This window comes from Trichoplax adhaerens, genomic scaffold, assembly GCF_000150275.1.
Source record: "Trichoplax adhaerens TRIADscaffold_18 genomic scaffold, whole genome shotgun sequence".
In the NCBI taxonomy this organism is placed as follows: domain Eukaryota; kingdom Metazoa; phylum Placozoa; class Uniplacotomia; order Trichoplacea; family Trichoplacidae; genus Trichoplax; species Trichoplax adhaerens.
The window spans coordinates 777,798-792,387 of NW_002060960.1; the positions used below are offsets into that span (position 1 = coordinate 777,798).

Genomic DNA, 14,590 nt, shown 5'->3' on the forward strand with positions numbered 1-14,590 from the left:
CGTTGGTTACTTTTATGGTTAATTCTATATTGGTCTTTGGCTTCATTAGAAATTACGGTAGTTTGCGTCCCCATGAGTGGAGATTTACGGGATTTATTTACAATAGCATAAGGCAGGTTAGCGCTTAGACCAACTGTATGATAACTATTTGACAAGTTGTTCTGTATAAGAACGTATAAAATAAATGTAAATTAAATTAATTTGTGTCACATTTAGCTTTTTTATGTTGTAGTATTAGTCATCTACAATTGCTATGTTAACAGGCATATTTACATTGCTAAACTCAAACCGACGCCCTAAAGTATTAAGCGTAATCACTGTTGATTGATTTATAAGGAATACTCCGCTAGTTTATTACTGCAATCAGTATGATAGCGAATCTCCTATCTATAATTTTTGTACCGCTATTCATAGTGCATATAGGATGAGGTGAAAATCATTCTGATACTACTAGCATAAACGGCAATTTAGGAAATGTACAGTACAGTATATAGCAAGTTAGGCAAGTATGAAAAGGTTATTTTTATGCTTGAGAAATCACTATATATTCCGTTATCGGTCTCTGATTATAATTATGCCGATAACGTAGTACTATACCCATCAGACAGTGGCAATGATCTAGTCTACATATCAGAACAAGCATAAAGAAGCCTTTTATATGTTTGTTTGGCAAACTTTTCAAGATTGGATCCTTAGTCTTTAGCCACAGGAGCTGTATACGCGTATCTGTAACAAAGCTGATAGCATGAAGCAATTCATGTATTCGAGAAATTACTCAAAATTCGATTATCAGCCCATGATGACAATCATCGTGATATTACTGTTTCGTACGGAAATCGAGGTTGTGCATGTATCTAAAGCTCAGGGTAATTATAGAAACTATTTGTCTAATTACGAAATCACTCAAAATTCTATTATTAGTCCTTGGTCATAATCATTCTCATGTTGCTGATTCATAGTTTATAGTATCTTTGGCATTCCCTGTCATGATACAAGCTTGTATAATAATAAAGCTATTTGTATACCTGAGAAATTACTTGACATTTGATTGTCAGTCCATCATCATAACCATTTCGTTCTTGCTCGTTCTTGTAACAATCTAGGAGATACATGTACTGTTCAAGGCAGGCATGAAGAGGTTATTTCTACCTACAAAATCCTTAAAATTTGACTATCAGTCCTTGATCGCAATCATCCTGATATTGCTTCTTCTAATAGCTATGTAGGATTTGTTTATAAGGGCGAAGGGGGATGCAAAATGAGGCTGTTTCAGGGTATGAGAAGTTACTTAAATTCGATTATCAATCTTTAGTCACAATCATTCTCATACCGTTACATTCTATGTCAATATGAATTTGTATATTCTGATCAAGGTAAGCATGCAGAAGCCTTTTGTATTCACGAGAAATGACATAAAGTTCTACTGTCTATGCTTGCATCCCATGACTGTATTAAATCGGTATATCATCATAAGAGCAGTTATGAAGAGGTTATTTCTATGTGTAATTCACTCAAATGCAATCGTCAGTCCTAGAGCACAATCATCCTAATGTTGCCAAGTCATATAACAATATTGCTGTGGACTATCTTAAGTAAGAAAAATGTGAAGAAGCTATTTGTAGTACTAAGGAGTCACTCAAATTCTACTCGGACTCGGATCGTAGACATCTCCTTGTTGCTTGATCTCAACGTAGAGACGGGGTATGGACATTTAAGCAAGGAAGAACAGTCTACTTCTATGTATGGAAAGCTACTTCAAATTGAAATGTCGGTCCTTGGTCACAACTATCCTTATGTTGCTGGGTCATCATATAACAGTATTGATGCAGCTTATTAAGCGATCTAGGTAGATATGAATAGGCTATTTCTATGCATAAGAATCACTCACAATTCAATCATACGCATACATGAGGAAGCTATCTGTATGTACATGAAGTCACTCAAAATCCGTTTTCCATCCTTGGTCATAATCATCCTGATATTGTTGCATTGTATAATGCCATGGAAATTATTTACTGCGATCATGGCAGGTATATCCATTTATCCTATTTCTATGCTAAAGAAATCACTCATAATTTGGCTGTCAGTCCATGATTTCAATCATCCTTTTAGGGAATACCTATAGAAATTAGGGTATGCATAAACGGGATATTTTTACGTATGTATAGAAAGCAACCAAAATTTCAATTGTCAGCCCGGGATCAAAATCATTCAGTTTACTACAACATATAGCAAGATTAATCTTGCCTATACTATTCAGAATATGCATGAACATTATTGAGCAAGCAATTCGTAAGTATGAGAAGTCATTTCAATTCGATTGTCAGTTTTTGTTCACATTTATTCTCACATTGCTGCATAATATTACGACATTGGTACGGTGTACATTTGATTAGGAAAAGCCTAAAAGACCATTCCCATATACGAGAAGTCGATTAAGATTCGATCAGTCCTTAGCCACAATTAAACGATGTTTCTGCATCTTAGAGCCGAATCGGAGTTATATATCAGTATCGGGGCAAGCATGAAGAGGTAATATCTCTGCATGAGAAATCATTCAAAATTCAGTTGTCAGTCCTTGATCATAGTCATACTGATACCACCGCATCATATAGCAACATTGATATAGTATATGACAATTAGACAAAATATGAAAAAACTACTTTGATTGATGAAAAATCTTTCAAAATTTTATTATCAGTCCTTGATTATGATTTTCTAATATTGCTGCATCACCTAACAATATTGGTGTAGCCTATAATAATTGTAATTAATCAGAGTAAATGTGAAAGGCCATTTTGATGCGTAAGATATTGCTTAAAATTTGCTTATTAGGTTGTGATGGTAAATTTTCCCAAGTTGCCACCTCATATAATAATAATATAGGAAAAGTGTACCATAATTTTGGCAAATATGAAAAGCCAGCATCTATACTCAAGAAACCCTTCAAAATTCGATTATTAGCTCCTTATCACAATTAATCCCATGTTACGGCATGACATAGCAACATTGCTTCTGCTTATAATGATCAGTGTAAGTATAAAGAAGCTATTTCTATGGTTAAGAAGCCACTCAAATTCAATTGTTAGTCCTTGATTTCCTCCATCCCGATGTTGCTACATTATACAAAAATCTAGAAAAATATAGACTGAAACTAGGATAGGATATAAAGAGACTATTTACATATATCGGAGATCACTTAAAATTCAATTAATGTTCTTTGATCACAGTCATTTCGATGTCATACTATCATATAGCAATATTGAATTTGCCTAGAATGGCTTAGGCAAACATGAAGAAGCAAAGTGTATGCTTAAGAAGTCACTCAAATTTCGGTGGTTAATCTGTTGTCATTATCATACCAACTTTAGTGCATCTATAGTGAAATGTGAAGATAATATAATTTTTATAGTTGTGTAATTATAGTTGAAATATTAAGTTTTCATATAATTAATTACTTCTATTCGTTTAATTAAGTGTGAGTAAGATGTTCAAATTAAGTTTATGTTTCATCAATTCTACGGTTATCTTGCAGTTAAAGTAACATAGACAGCATTAAAATAAAGGTAAGGTTCGATACAGTTTAATTCTACCCATATGTTAAAGTTTCAATCAAAGCCAGTGGCTTCAAGATCAGAACTCATATAAGAATCTATTTATATTTTAAAGCATCAATTCTCTAAATTATTCTACTAAATTAATATCGTTTGAAGAGTATCGTTGATATTTAAAGTTAGTAGCATAGATTAAAATCGAATAAATAACATAAAAATACTACAGTCGCCATATAATGGGAGTTTAAGAGGATATTATTCCGTTATAGAATTGAACGAGTTGGTAGTTTACATATTTAAAGCATATTATTCTATCAAACTGCTATAGCAGTACTGGTAATTCATCAAAACCGTTAATAGAATATGCTCATTCCTATTAAATAGCATCAAATATTTATAGGTAAAAAAATTGCCGCTTCCACATCTGCCTTGCAGTTGAAATTAACCATACACAAGCTTAAATTTGAAAGTCCATATTGACACTATTTACTAATGTTGAAAGCAAAATTAAAAGAATTTCATGAACAAAAGTGTTTGGTATTGAAGAGGATTTAACCTATGAAATAAAGCTTCGATTCCTAAGCACTATATTACTACTATCCATCGATGATTAAGCGTTTTAAGGATAGTAATATCGATTAAGATCTGCGGAATTGAATACCAGGATGAGAAAATAATAGTAAGGTAGAGAAATCATGACTACTGATTCAGCTAGATGCTATCATTGATAAAAAGAATGTTTTTATCTTTTTCGGCTCAATTACCTTCCAGTCTACATAAGCAAAATGAATTATTTCAATAAATTTTCAACTAGTAAAAATTTCTTGATGGTCGATTTTGATGAATTATATGCTTCAAGTGTTGATAAAATATTATACAATCATTAATATTTTAATACTGCTCAAGATAAACAATAATCTGCTTGATTTTGCAATCTCTCCTTCCGATCGATCGGATATCATTGGATAATTGGTTTAAATCCATATTACTGTCAATCTTTATAGTTAGAATAATATTTCTATACATATAAATTAATATTATTGTAAGTAAAGACACATTATCTGTATATCCGGACTAGGTTATTTGTATAGAGAGAAAGATTATAGGCATCGTTTTTCCAATCTATCTTTAGATAATAGATGATTGCATTCAGGCTTAGACCAGGTGATTGCTATGGACAATAATAGCCATATATTCAATTGAAAAGAACTTCCGTTTATCGTTGTCCATTCTCGTTATTGACATATTTTAGTTATCTATTTTAATAAATATTCAACTAGCAATAGACAATAAACCTTTGACCTATCCATTAGAACTACTTGCGACTATTTAAGTTTTAGTCAACTTACGTCATGATCCGAAGAGCAATCGTTATTATCATTACTATTTTTCTAGTAGAAAGGTCAGAATGGCTTAGGAACAATAGTTAAGAATGTTATTAATTAAAATTGCCACTGTGAGTTAAAGTATTTAAATTAAAATTAAAATTAAACACGCAAGCGGTTGAGTTACTAATCATCCTTTCTTCCGTGCTGGTTTGAAGATGATCTGCTCCAATCGTTGGTAACTGCCAAGTTGTTAACAATTATCACCACTAGCTCTGATTCTGATGAATACTTTTGCCCTAGAGGAGTTCAATACGTGAAAAATCCTTTACATTGGAATTGAAAATCACCTTTTCCAACATTAATATACTGTCTTAACTCAATGAATTATTGATCGGTTAGATTTCGTAGTTGCAGTTGTTGATATGAATCATGAGTATTAATCTATACTCGATATTCATGTTAATCCATTTCTTCTTTTAATTTTCTTCCACGATTTTGTTAGGTTAACTTTTACGAACTCAAATTTAGCCCTTAGCAATAGTCTATATGGATAGAATTTCATAATTATGGTAAGTAAATTGATCGGATAGAATTTGATATAAAAATTACTTTGATACTATGATTGGATACAGTAACATTATCAAGATAATCCACGATGGTGCTAGGCAATTTTAAGTTAAAATTGTGCTGGTATGCGGCCTCTTAGTCTCCCATCTAGGATATTATTATAACTATACTAGAGATCGCGATAACTTGATGATATTGGTATCATATTAATTGATATATCTCTTCAAAAGAAATGATTGAAAATAAAAGATTGATTTCAATCCATTTGCCCTTAATGATACAAGAAAGGGATTTATTCTTGTCTTGGTAACGCGTTTTTTTGATTAAAAATGACTTTAATTTAACCATAGTAATAAATCGAAAGTGAGATCTGTAAACCTTAATTAGGTGCCAATATCATTTACTGTCGATAAGTATTTTGTTTTCGAACATGATGATATTATCGGTGATTCGGATTAGAATCATTAATTAATTTCCTGACAAGAACGCTATCAAATTTTGAAAGAAATCAAATCAGCAAATAGTTTCTGAGTTCAATATGTGATATTGGATTATGCCAATGATAGAGTGTATATTTATGCATTAAAATGGCCTGAAATCGTATAGTTCATTCTTAACCTAACTACAGTTTTTCGGTTATCGTTTTATGAAATTTCTTTAAAATCTAGCCTTAATATTAATGCCTGTTACTATGAACGAATTCTAGTATAGAAGAAAACAGAATTAATGGTTATTGCTTGCATCCTATTTAGGAAATATAAGTTTCTTGCAGTCAGTAAACCGTACTGGATGATAGTAATTCAAGAAAGAAAGAGTAAAGTTATAACTATCTTAGCCCATGCATTAAAGAACCAGTTATCGCTGATTTTAAGATTAAAGTAAATTTAATAATAAGAAAAATTTCTACTCGATATTATTATCCAAGTTATATAAAACACACCTAGTAAGAAGAAAGCAATAGCAGGAGCGAAAATGAAAAGCTGATTTTTCAACGTCAAAAGGAATAAAATTCTCTTCAAACTGTCTCCGATATTGGAGATTTGGAATAATTCAATGCAATTTTTTGTTATGAGTATTCCATAAGATATTATTAAATCTATAAAGTATCTTCAAAAGACTGGAGGTTCTAACCTATTGGACCGACTGATTATAATTTAAATCGATAAATCAGCTTTCGTAAATCAAACTGATTACTTGGATGCCTCGTGGAATTGACACTATCAATAACGATTTGGCAAACAAATTTTGTGGATATTTCTTGCAACATACCAGTGCGTATAATACCAAACTGTTAAAAGGATCAAACAAGGTTATAGGTCTTTATTTATTTATTAAGGATAGGTTGATTTCCATCCACTAACTTGTTAATCTCATCAATAGCAATCTCTAATCGTTGATTGGCTAAAAGTTATATCCTATAAAATCGATTTTAACAGCCAAATTAATTCAATAAAGAAGAAATAGATTAATACTTATTCTTGGTCTATGCGTAAGAAGTGAATGGAAGCTGTGCTTACGTAGTGATTTCTAAATATTGAAGAGTTTATTTACAATTAATGCAAACAGCCCCCAAATTTATTATTACTGGTTGTGTAATTGTAGAGGATTTAATGTTGTGAATAGAATTGAGAAAGTTGATTTCTGTTGAAGAATAAGTGATGTAAGATATTTTTTATTTTAACTTCACGTCCCTGTATTCTGTTTCTTGCTTAGTCTACATTACAATTTTGTTAGATAAAGTACAGTAATCGTTATTTATTATTCTTCCATATCAACAGCGTTAGCAAATCCTCACTTTGGATCCTCAATTTTGCACCTTGCGAAATTGACTAAACTTTATCGGTCGTAATTATTATTAAACTATAGGAAATTGCTCCTCAAGAATTTAGTTAATTTATTTATAATAAAATAGGAGTAGATAATAGAAGAGTTTTATCGTATTCATTTTTCGAATGCAAACCATTTCTCTTTAATTAAGCAACTCTTCTATCTTGTTGAAATTATTTGATCATTGTCATCATTGATGAATTTATAATCTATTAACGACTAGATTTCGTTAGAATTATTTCATTCTATCTATTGAATTTGTGTATCTGTTTAGCAATTACCAGGATTGATTTGCCAGCATCACATCAGATTACCGTTATGATATTGGCGTATGGTCCATGTTGTCAATTTTAAGCCATTTAGAGGATCATCGTTGCCAGCTCGATTATTGTAAAAATTTATAATTGTATCATTTATCTTCTTTTATGATTGTAAATTCACTTAAACTACAACAGCAATATTGAGATTAATTTAGGGGGTATAGTATTATTGTCGTTATCAATATCAAAAACAAGATTGAATATGACTCTAAACTGGAGCAACACTGAACTCAAGCTGCAAATTCATTCTAATAATGAAACTACCTTAACAACAGATTTACCTACGATATTTTCTATCCCGCCATCAACCATATTGACTGTTAATTGTGTAATGGTAGTGTTGATGTTATTAAGCTTAATATGTAACCTACGTATCATCGACGTTTTAATACGTGATCGCCTTCGTCAACGACATTATGATTACTTTATCATTAATATTACTTTATCGAATATTGTCTTGACCTTTGGTAATTTAATCTATTTTATCGTTTTATTAGTAACATTTCATCAACATTTTGGCATTACTACTTTGTTTTCATTTTGTAAATTTATCTTAGTAATACAGTTATTGCCTTATTCAGTTCATATGATTACATTGAGTTTAATTAGTTTTGCGCAACATCGCCGTTTACGCCATCCATATCGTAATCGAGTTTCGACTCAATTTATTACTTCTTATACGATACCATTAATATGGATTATTAGCTTAACACTGGCAATGCCTATTTTGCCTCTATCTGATCCTAAAACATCATCATGGTTAAAATATCATCAATATTATGGCTTTTATTGCTATATTACTACTTTTATACCGTCGTATCGGCGTATTTACTTCTCAATTTACGTTACTGTAGCCTTTATCCTACCAATTATTATGATTATCTATAGTGGTTTAGATGCGTTGTATATCTTCAACAAAACAAGCATTACTATGCCTGTTCACTATCATAATTCTAATCATGAGCTAAATATGTCCTTACATCGTTGTGATGGCCGTAAGCGTGAATATCTAAAAATATGTAAAAAAATTATTGGACTGCCATTAATCTCTTGTTTAGCAGCTTGCCCACAGGCGTTTTCATTCTTTTATATGGCCTATACGACCCTACAAGATACTAAATCTCCGACTGACCACCACCAAGTAACCAATCAAGGATTATACTTTTACATCAGCCAATTTATTATATTATTTAATTGTTACTATCATCCAGTCTATTTCCTTTTGCACGATCAAAAACTACGTCGGCGTCTTTGTTGCCTTTGCTATTATCTTCGTCAATGATCACGTACAGCTTGATCTAACAAAACAGCTATAGCCATTGATAGAGAGATGATTTAATTGCAACTATAAAAGCTAGTAAGCCTTTTCTAGTTAATTAAACTAATTTTTCCTCCATCTATTTTTCCGACATCATACTCCTATCAGATTAATATCTATAATTTAAAAGGAAGAAAACAATGATAATTTATACTTTGGCTCAATAGTGATGTAAAGATGTTGCTGCTCAGACTTTCTTTCTTACAAACAGAACAGTAAAACTACGTGATTTAGCTATAATACAATGTTTTATTTTTTGGTTATTAAGGCAAGTTTCATTTCTAATAATTAGTTTGCTTTGTCTTTGTTAGTTGGAGGGAAAAATACGTTCAACATTAATTTCTAAAGTATTTTTCTTGACATCTGACAGTATTAGTAAGGTTGATGTATAGCATACTAGCCGTACTCAGTAGTTAATTTATCTTTTAATCGGACTATTAGGCCACAAGTAAGCTAATTAAGAGCTTTTCATCGCGAAAATTCTGTGATATTCTTGTTTATAATTATGAATCATCCTCTATATGATCACAACTAGCGGTGAATTAACCTTTGTAAATACTCATATCCTTATGGTAGAATAGAATGTTTTACTTTCAAGATACAGTATATCTGATAATATTATTCCGCAACAGTGATAATGTACGTCTCTGGTTGTCCAGAAGTCGATTAATTTCAAATCATTGATTTCTTGTTTCAGTTAATTGCTGCATATGTCATGATACACGGTAGCAGTGGAAGGCTATCTAGTTACAATATTTATCTTGTTCAATTGAAATACTGTATATAAAGATGTATAGATATATCAAGGATAAAAACAATAACGAACTCCTTGCTACTGTTATTGATACCAATAGTAATAAATTTAATACGAGATTTTTATAGAATTATAGATCATTGCTTAATAAGGCTATTTATAGATTTGACGAGGACAAGATTTAGGCAGCTTTGATAATCTGTCTAAAGAAGACTAATTAAGCTGGTGGTAGTAGCATAGTCGAGATCTACCGTACTGTTCTAGTCGTTGCCGTATTCTTTCGTTTATATGAGTATTTTTAGGGAATTAATAGCATAGGAATATTTCAATCAGGGCCTGAGAAATATTCCTTTACCGCTCTTCTGTTAATATACGAGTATAATAGGCGCATTTAAATTTCAATGCAGTAGAAATTTTCATTGATGCTAAGTGTGAACGTTAACAGATGTTAGAGAACACAAGTATGCAATATCAGAAAAACATTTTCAGGCCATATAACTTTATAGTACATAACCTTATAACTTCAATCGATAATGACAGGTTACTGTATGTAATAATACGTTAATTAAGCGTGTGGTCTGTAACCAAGCTACCAAGTACATTTTCTAGCTTACAGTAGAGCTCTTAGCGTTAACATTGTTATTAATATTATATTACGAGTAAGTATTACCCACTATCAAACTCGTATATTGCAATCAATTCCATTTCTATTGAAAGCCGTTATAATCTCGTATTTTGACAGTTAGTAACGATAGTACTGGATGTATTAAGTGTTTGATATATCAGCCATTAGCATGGAGTTATATTTAATTAATCAGTCATAAATCACGCGATTGTCTTGCATTACTCAGTGCTCCTTTTACATGAAAGCTTTTACTGCCTTTATAATTTTGCATGTCAAGCACATTGAACGGAGTGGATCACAGCAAAGGTTGTCCAAGAATTGATAAGCAGTTAGATATGACTATTGAGTGTAGTGTCCAAGCGTTATTCCTTTAAATGTATATTGTATAACTTACAGCTCTGACTTACACTGTCTTTATAGCAGCGCTACAATCTCAAATTAACAGCAATTTAAGTAGACTTAAATTAAGGTACAAGCACAGTATTTAAACAACGGCATTCTCATAATTTACCTTGGATCACTTGTAAAGTGTTCGGACATTGAATAGATAATGACAGTTATTGGAAGTGCGCAGGCAATAGATCATGTATTACAGCAGAAATTTATTTAAAGTAATATCGCTGTTAATCAAATTAAAAATCAGCTGAATCCATATTTCGAATTGAAGATGCTGAATACCAAAAAAAGGAATAAAAAAGGGTGCAAATATATCGAAATTATACTTGTAATGCTATAACAGATTTTTTACGAATAGAATGCTAGTAGTACTGTTACTGTCTACTGGTATATTCTACTTGATGAGGTAAGTTAACACATTAGACACACATTAATATGACCAATGGTCCAATGTTGTATGCATATAAAATAGAATTCTGGCAGTTACTGCTTTTAGAAATAGGTGAGAACATGTTTCAACTCTGAATCGTATAATAATTAATGTACTGCTAATGATTGGGATGCTGTAAACATTCAAGTTATCATTACTAAGAACTAAAGCTGAGAGATCATCACTTCGATGTTTAAAAGCAGGTAAATGATATTTACAATTCATTCATCTACTTTGAAACTCCGTTACTGACGCGAGCATCAGTCTGAAATAAACGTTATGTTTACTATTAAACAGAAAAAAATGACACAAAAACGTAGAAATTGCTAAACCATATTAAAGTAAAAGTCGCACTAATTATAATAAATACAGTAACTGAGATGACTCCAACAGTCAAATTGGATATATATCTACAAAGGGTGAATACAGTATGAAGAAGGTAATACTTGATCAGGATATGCTATGCTATCAGTCTATTACACAGGTCTCATTCTAGCTGCTTGCTCTCTCACACGCTGTTCGTATAATACTCGGTTCTCCCTATGAAAAGATGCAAATGTCATGATAATCGTAGGGTATCGTACATAGTATGCAGTAATATCAACCAAAATTAGCTGTATTCTACTTCAAAATTGAACAAGACTAAATTGTATATAAGTCCGGTATCAAGTAAGTGTCTTTCTATCACTAAACTATTTTCGATTTACTAACTTATAGGCTGTATAAGCTTCTACTTGTGCTGGATCATTTATGTTCGGTTCGTTGAGTAAGTCTTGAATTCCAAGTAAGATCTTAAAGCAGTAAAATAGAACAAAACATGATATGCAATAGGGATATAAGAATGTAATTGTAAGAATGATTGCATTAAATTAAAGCATATTTGGGTTGTGTTGCATGACTCATTCTGGAAAATTGAATAACAAGTTACAGTAAAGGTATGAAAAGGGTAAATGACACAAATTAAAGACTATTTGGTTAGGATTGGCTCTTATAATGGCTATTAGATACATCTTACTTGTTTGATTGTAACCGACGGACGCCAGTCCTTGTCTTCATCTAATAAAGATAGGCAGACTGTACCAGAAGGATACACATTTGGATGAAATAAAGCCGGATCAAATTTACCTATACGTTTTAATTGCAAGAATCAGTAGCGATCTTTATGGCTCGAATCTAACTGCTATACTGTAGATGGATTGTAATGGTGACATTTTTTTTGAATAGACTTACATTTAGGTGGAGAAGATGGATAATCTTCTTTGAATATCATTTTTAATTTGTAGTAACCTCCGTCCCAAGCAGTCTATCAATAGATTTAATGGTAACGTTTTAGATATTGCGTGACAGGTTAAAGCACTAGAGTATACAAATTAGTCATCAAAGAAGATTTATTTGGATGAATCTACTATAGGTGAGGCAACTTACCCCTTTCTTGCCAGGAATAACTGTGGGATTGATTCAAAGAGGCATTCATTATATATGGAAGAAAATTAGTAAGAAATATACATTACAAGTTGATGTCATGACGATTATGCTAACAGGGTGTATGACATAGACATTCAGTTGACATTGCTTGGATTGCTACGGCCACCTCATTATGTCAATTGGTGGCATTCTACCGAGGTATTTGATAATTGAGTGCAATATTCAATTACTTGCGACAGACTCGCAATAACATAAGCAGCCTTGCAGGCTTGAGCTATTTCTTACCGCATTCCCAATTCATTAAATCCAAGGCACCATCAGGACCCTTCATGGGTCGAGCAACAAATCCCTAAGATATGATAAAAGAAGTGTAGGCATTACTTTCTATCCCTGGTATCCTATCGTTGTTTATTCATACGATCATTTGCATGTAACAAAGCAGATTTGATCTACCATTTAACTAGCTGGTTATTGCCATCATGATTATCTAGACCTAGTGTGTATCGTCCTATGATGGCGTTGATGATTGTAATTCATCAGCAGCAATTAGGTATACAGTACTGTATTGATGTCGGTGGTCCATGCTATCGTATCCCCACATAAAGAGAAGCTGCTATTACTACATTGAGTCAATTTCTAAAGCATATCAAGACAAGAGTCTATTGGAGGATGATAGACTATCGGTCTATGCGGGTCGATTTATATCTGCTTGTCTACTACGAGTAGTCTAGGAATTAGTCGATCATAGATCTACTCGTCCGAAAGTACCAAATTAAGAGCTGCTAGCCGATGTCAAGACTACACCATTCAATATGAATTGTAGCCGATTCACTACAAGTACGATGGTAGTTCTGCACTCAAATGTAGAATACTGTCATTTCATCATGATAACAACAAAACGAGAAGGAATATTTATCCTTTCCATCACTTACAAATGGATGATCTTTACGCCATAATTTACGCTCTGTACTTAGTCTTCCAGTCGCAATACCAGACATGTTGGAGCGCTAAAGCAAGAGGATAATGACGTCAATCAGTGCTAAAATAATGGACAATTGCAAGAGAACAACCAGAATAACTGGATAATACTGTTGATATCTTCTAATAGCTCTAATAAAGCATCCTTGGCGATAGTCTACTACAATCGAGCACCTAGAAGTGCAGAATTTACCTCTTTTGCCTAAGTTGAAAAAGTGGCATCGAAAAAAAAAGCTGGCAGATTGATGTGGTCCTAAACGGGTCCCAATAAGTTGCCCGCTGAGTACAGTGTACAGTGTACAGTACAGAACGCCTTACAGTATGTACTGTACTGTATCACAGGTCCCGTGACCAGAACGATGATCACATGACTCAGTGTACAGTACTGAACACCTCTTGTTACGGTACTATGCACTGTACACTGTACTGTACACTGTACTGAGTAACAGTAGTCTATTTTTGCTCATATTGAAAGCTATAGAAAGCGCTAACGCCATTACCGAGATGAGCCTTGACTATTGCACACTATTCACACGTTGATCTTATACTTGATGTTGAGGCATCGTCCATAGGCAGATCAATCCATGGACCACTCAATCCCTATTTTTCATGATACTGCCCACACCAGGCAGAGCAGAGACGGCCAATAGGCCACCCTTCCACTGTAAACTACTTTATTTCATATTTCGCCCTACGAAACGCGATATAATATCACTTTTCAATCTACAAATTGCCCATCGCTGGCCAACACTCTACCGTTTTAATATGCCGTTGGAGGAAGTTGACGGTGTACAGTACACAGTCGAGCACAGTACTGTACAGTACTTACTTTGTACTGTACAACTGGACAATCACTCTTGGATGGACAGACATTTCCGACCTCATTGCGCCAAAATAGCATGTCAAACACTGGATTATGAAAGTACTTTAGTATGCAGATGGTCGATTTTGAATGGACTGATTTTTTCCAAAATTAAGCAATATTACGCTCAATGTGATGATCTGTTTGTTTTACGGATTTACTAGCGTCTCTGTAGTTAGCTAATTATAGGATTGCTTGGACTGTTG

The 14,590-nt window shown here is 32.8% G+C and overlaps 2 protein-coding genes across 2 annotated transcripts in view; one reads left to right on the forward strand and one right to left on the reverse strand.

The window, feature by feature from the left end:
• Positions 1 to 1,837, forward strand: part of TRIADDRAFT_60884 (uncharacterized protein) — a gene marked incomplete at both ends in the record, with an annotated part of 8,960 nt that extends 7,123 nt beyond the window's left edge. The window contains 3 exons of the mRNA XM_002116804.1: positions 50 to 116; positions 1,313 to 1,373; positions 1,695 to 1,837. Coding sequence (XP_002116840.1) covers positions 50 to 116; positions 1,313 to 1,373; positions 1,695 to 1,837 — 271 coding nt within the window. The remainder of the gene's footprint in view (positions 1 to 49; positions 117 to 1,312; positions 1,374 to 1,694) is intronic.
• A 9,758-nt stretch (positions 1,838 to 11,595) lies between these two features.
• Positions 11,596 to 13,542, reverse strand: TRIADDRAFT_31624 (uncharacterized protein; the record flags this gene model as incomplete). The annotated part of the gene is made up of 7 exons (XM_002116853.1): positions 11,596 to 11,659; positions 11,831 to 11,910; positions 12,135 to 12,244; positions 12,350 to 12,422; positions 12,545 to 12,564; positions 12,830 to 12,893; positions 13,477 to 13,542. The coding sequence occupies 7 exons, from the start codon at positions 13,540 to 13,542 to the stop codon at positions 11,596 to 11,598; spliced, it is 477 nt and encodes a 158-aa protein (XP_002116889.1).
• Between the last annotated feature and the right edge of the window lie 1,048 nt (positions 13,543 to 14,590).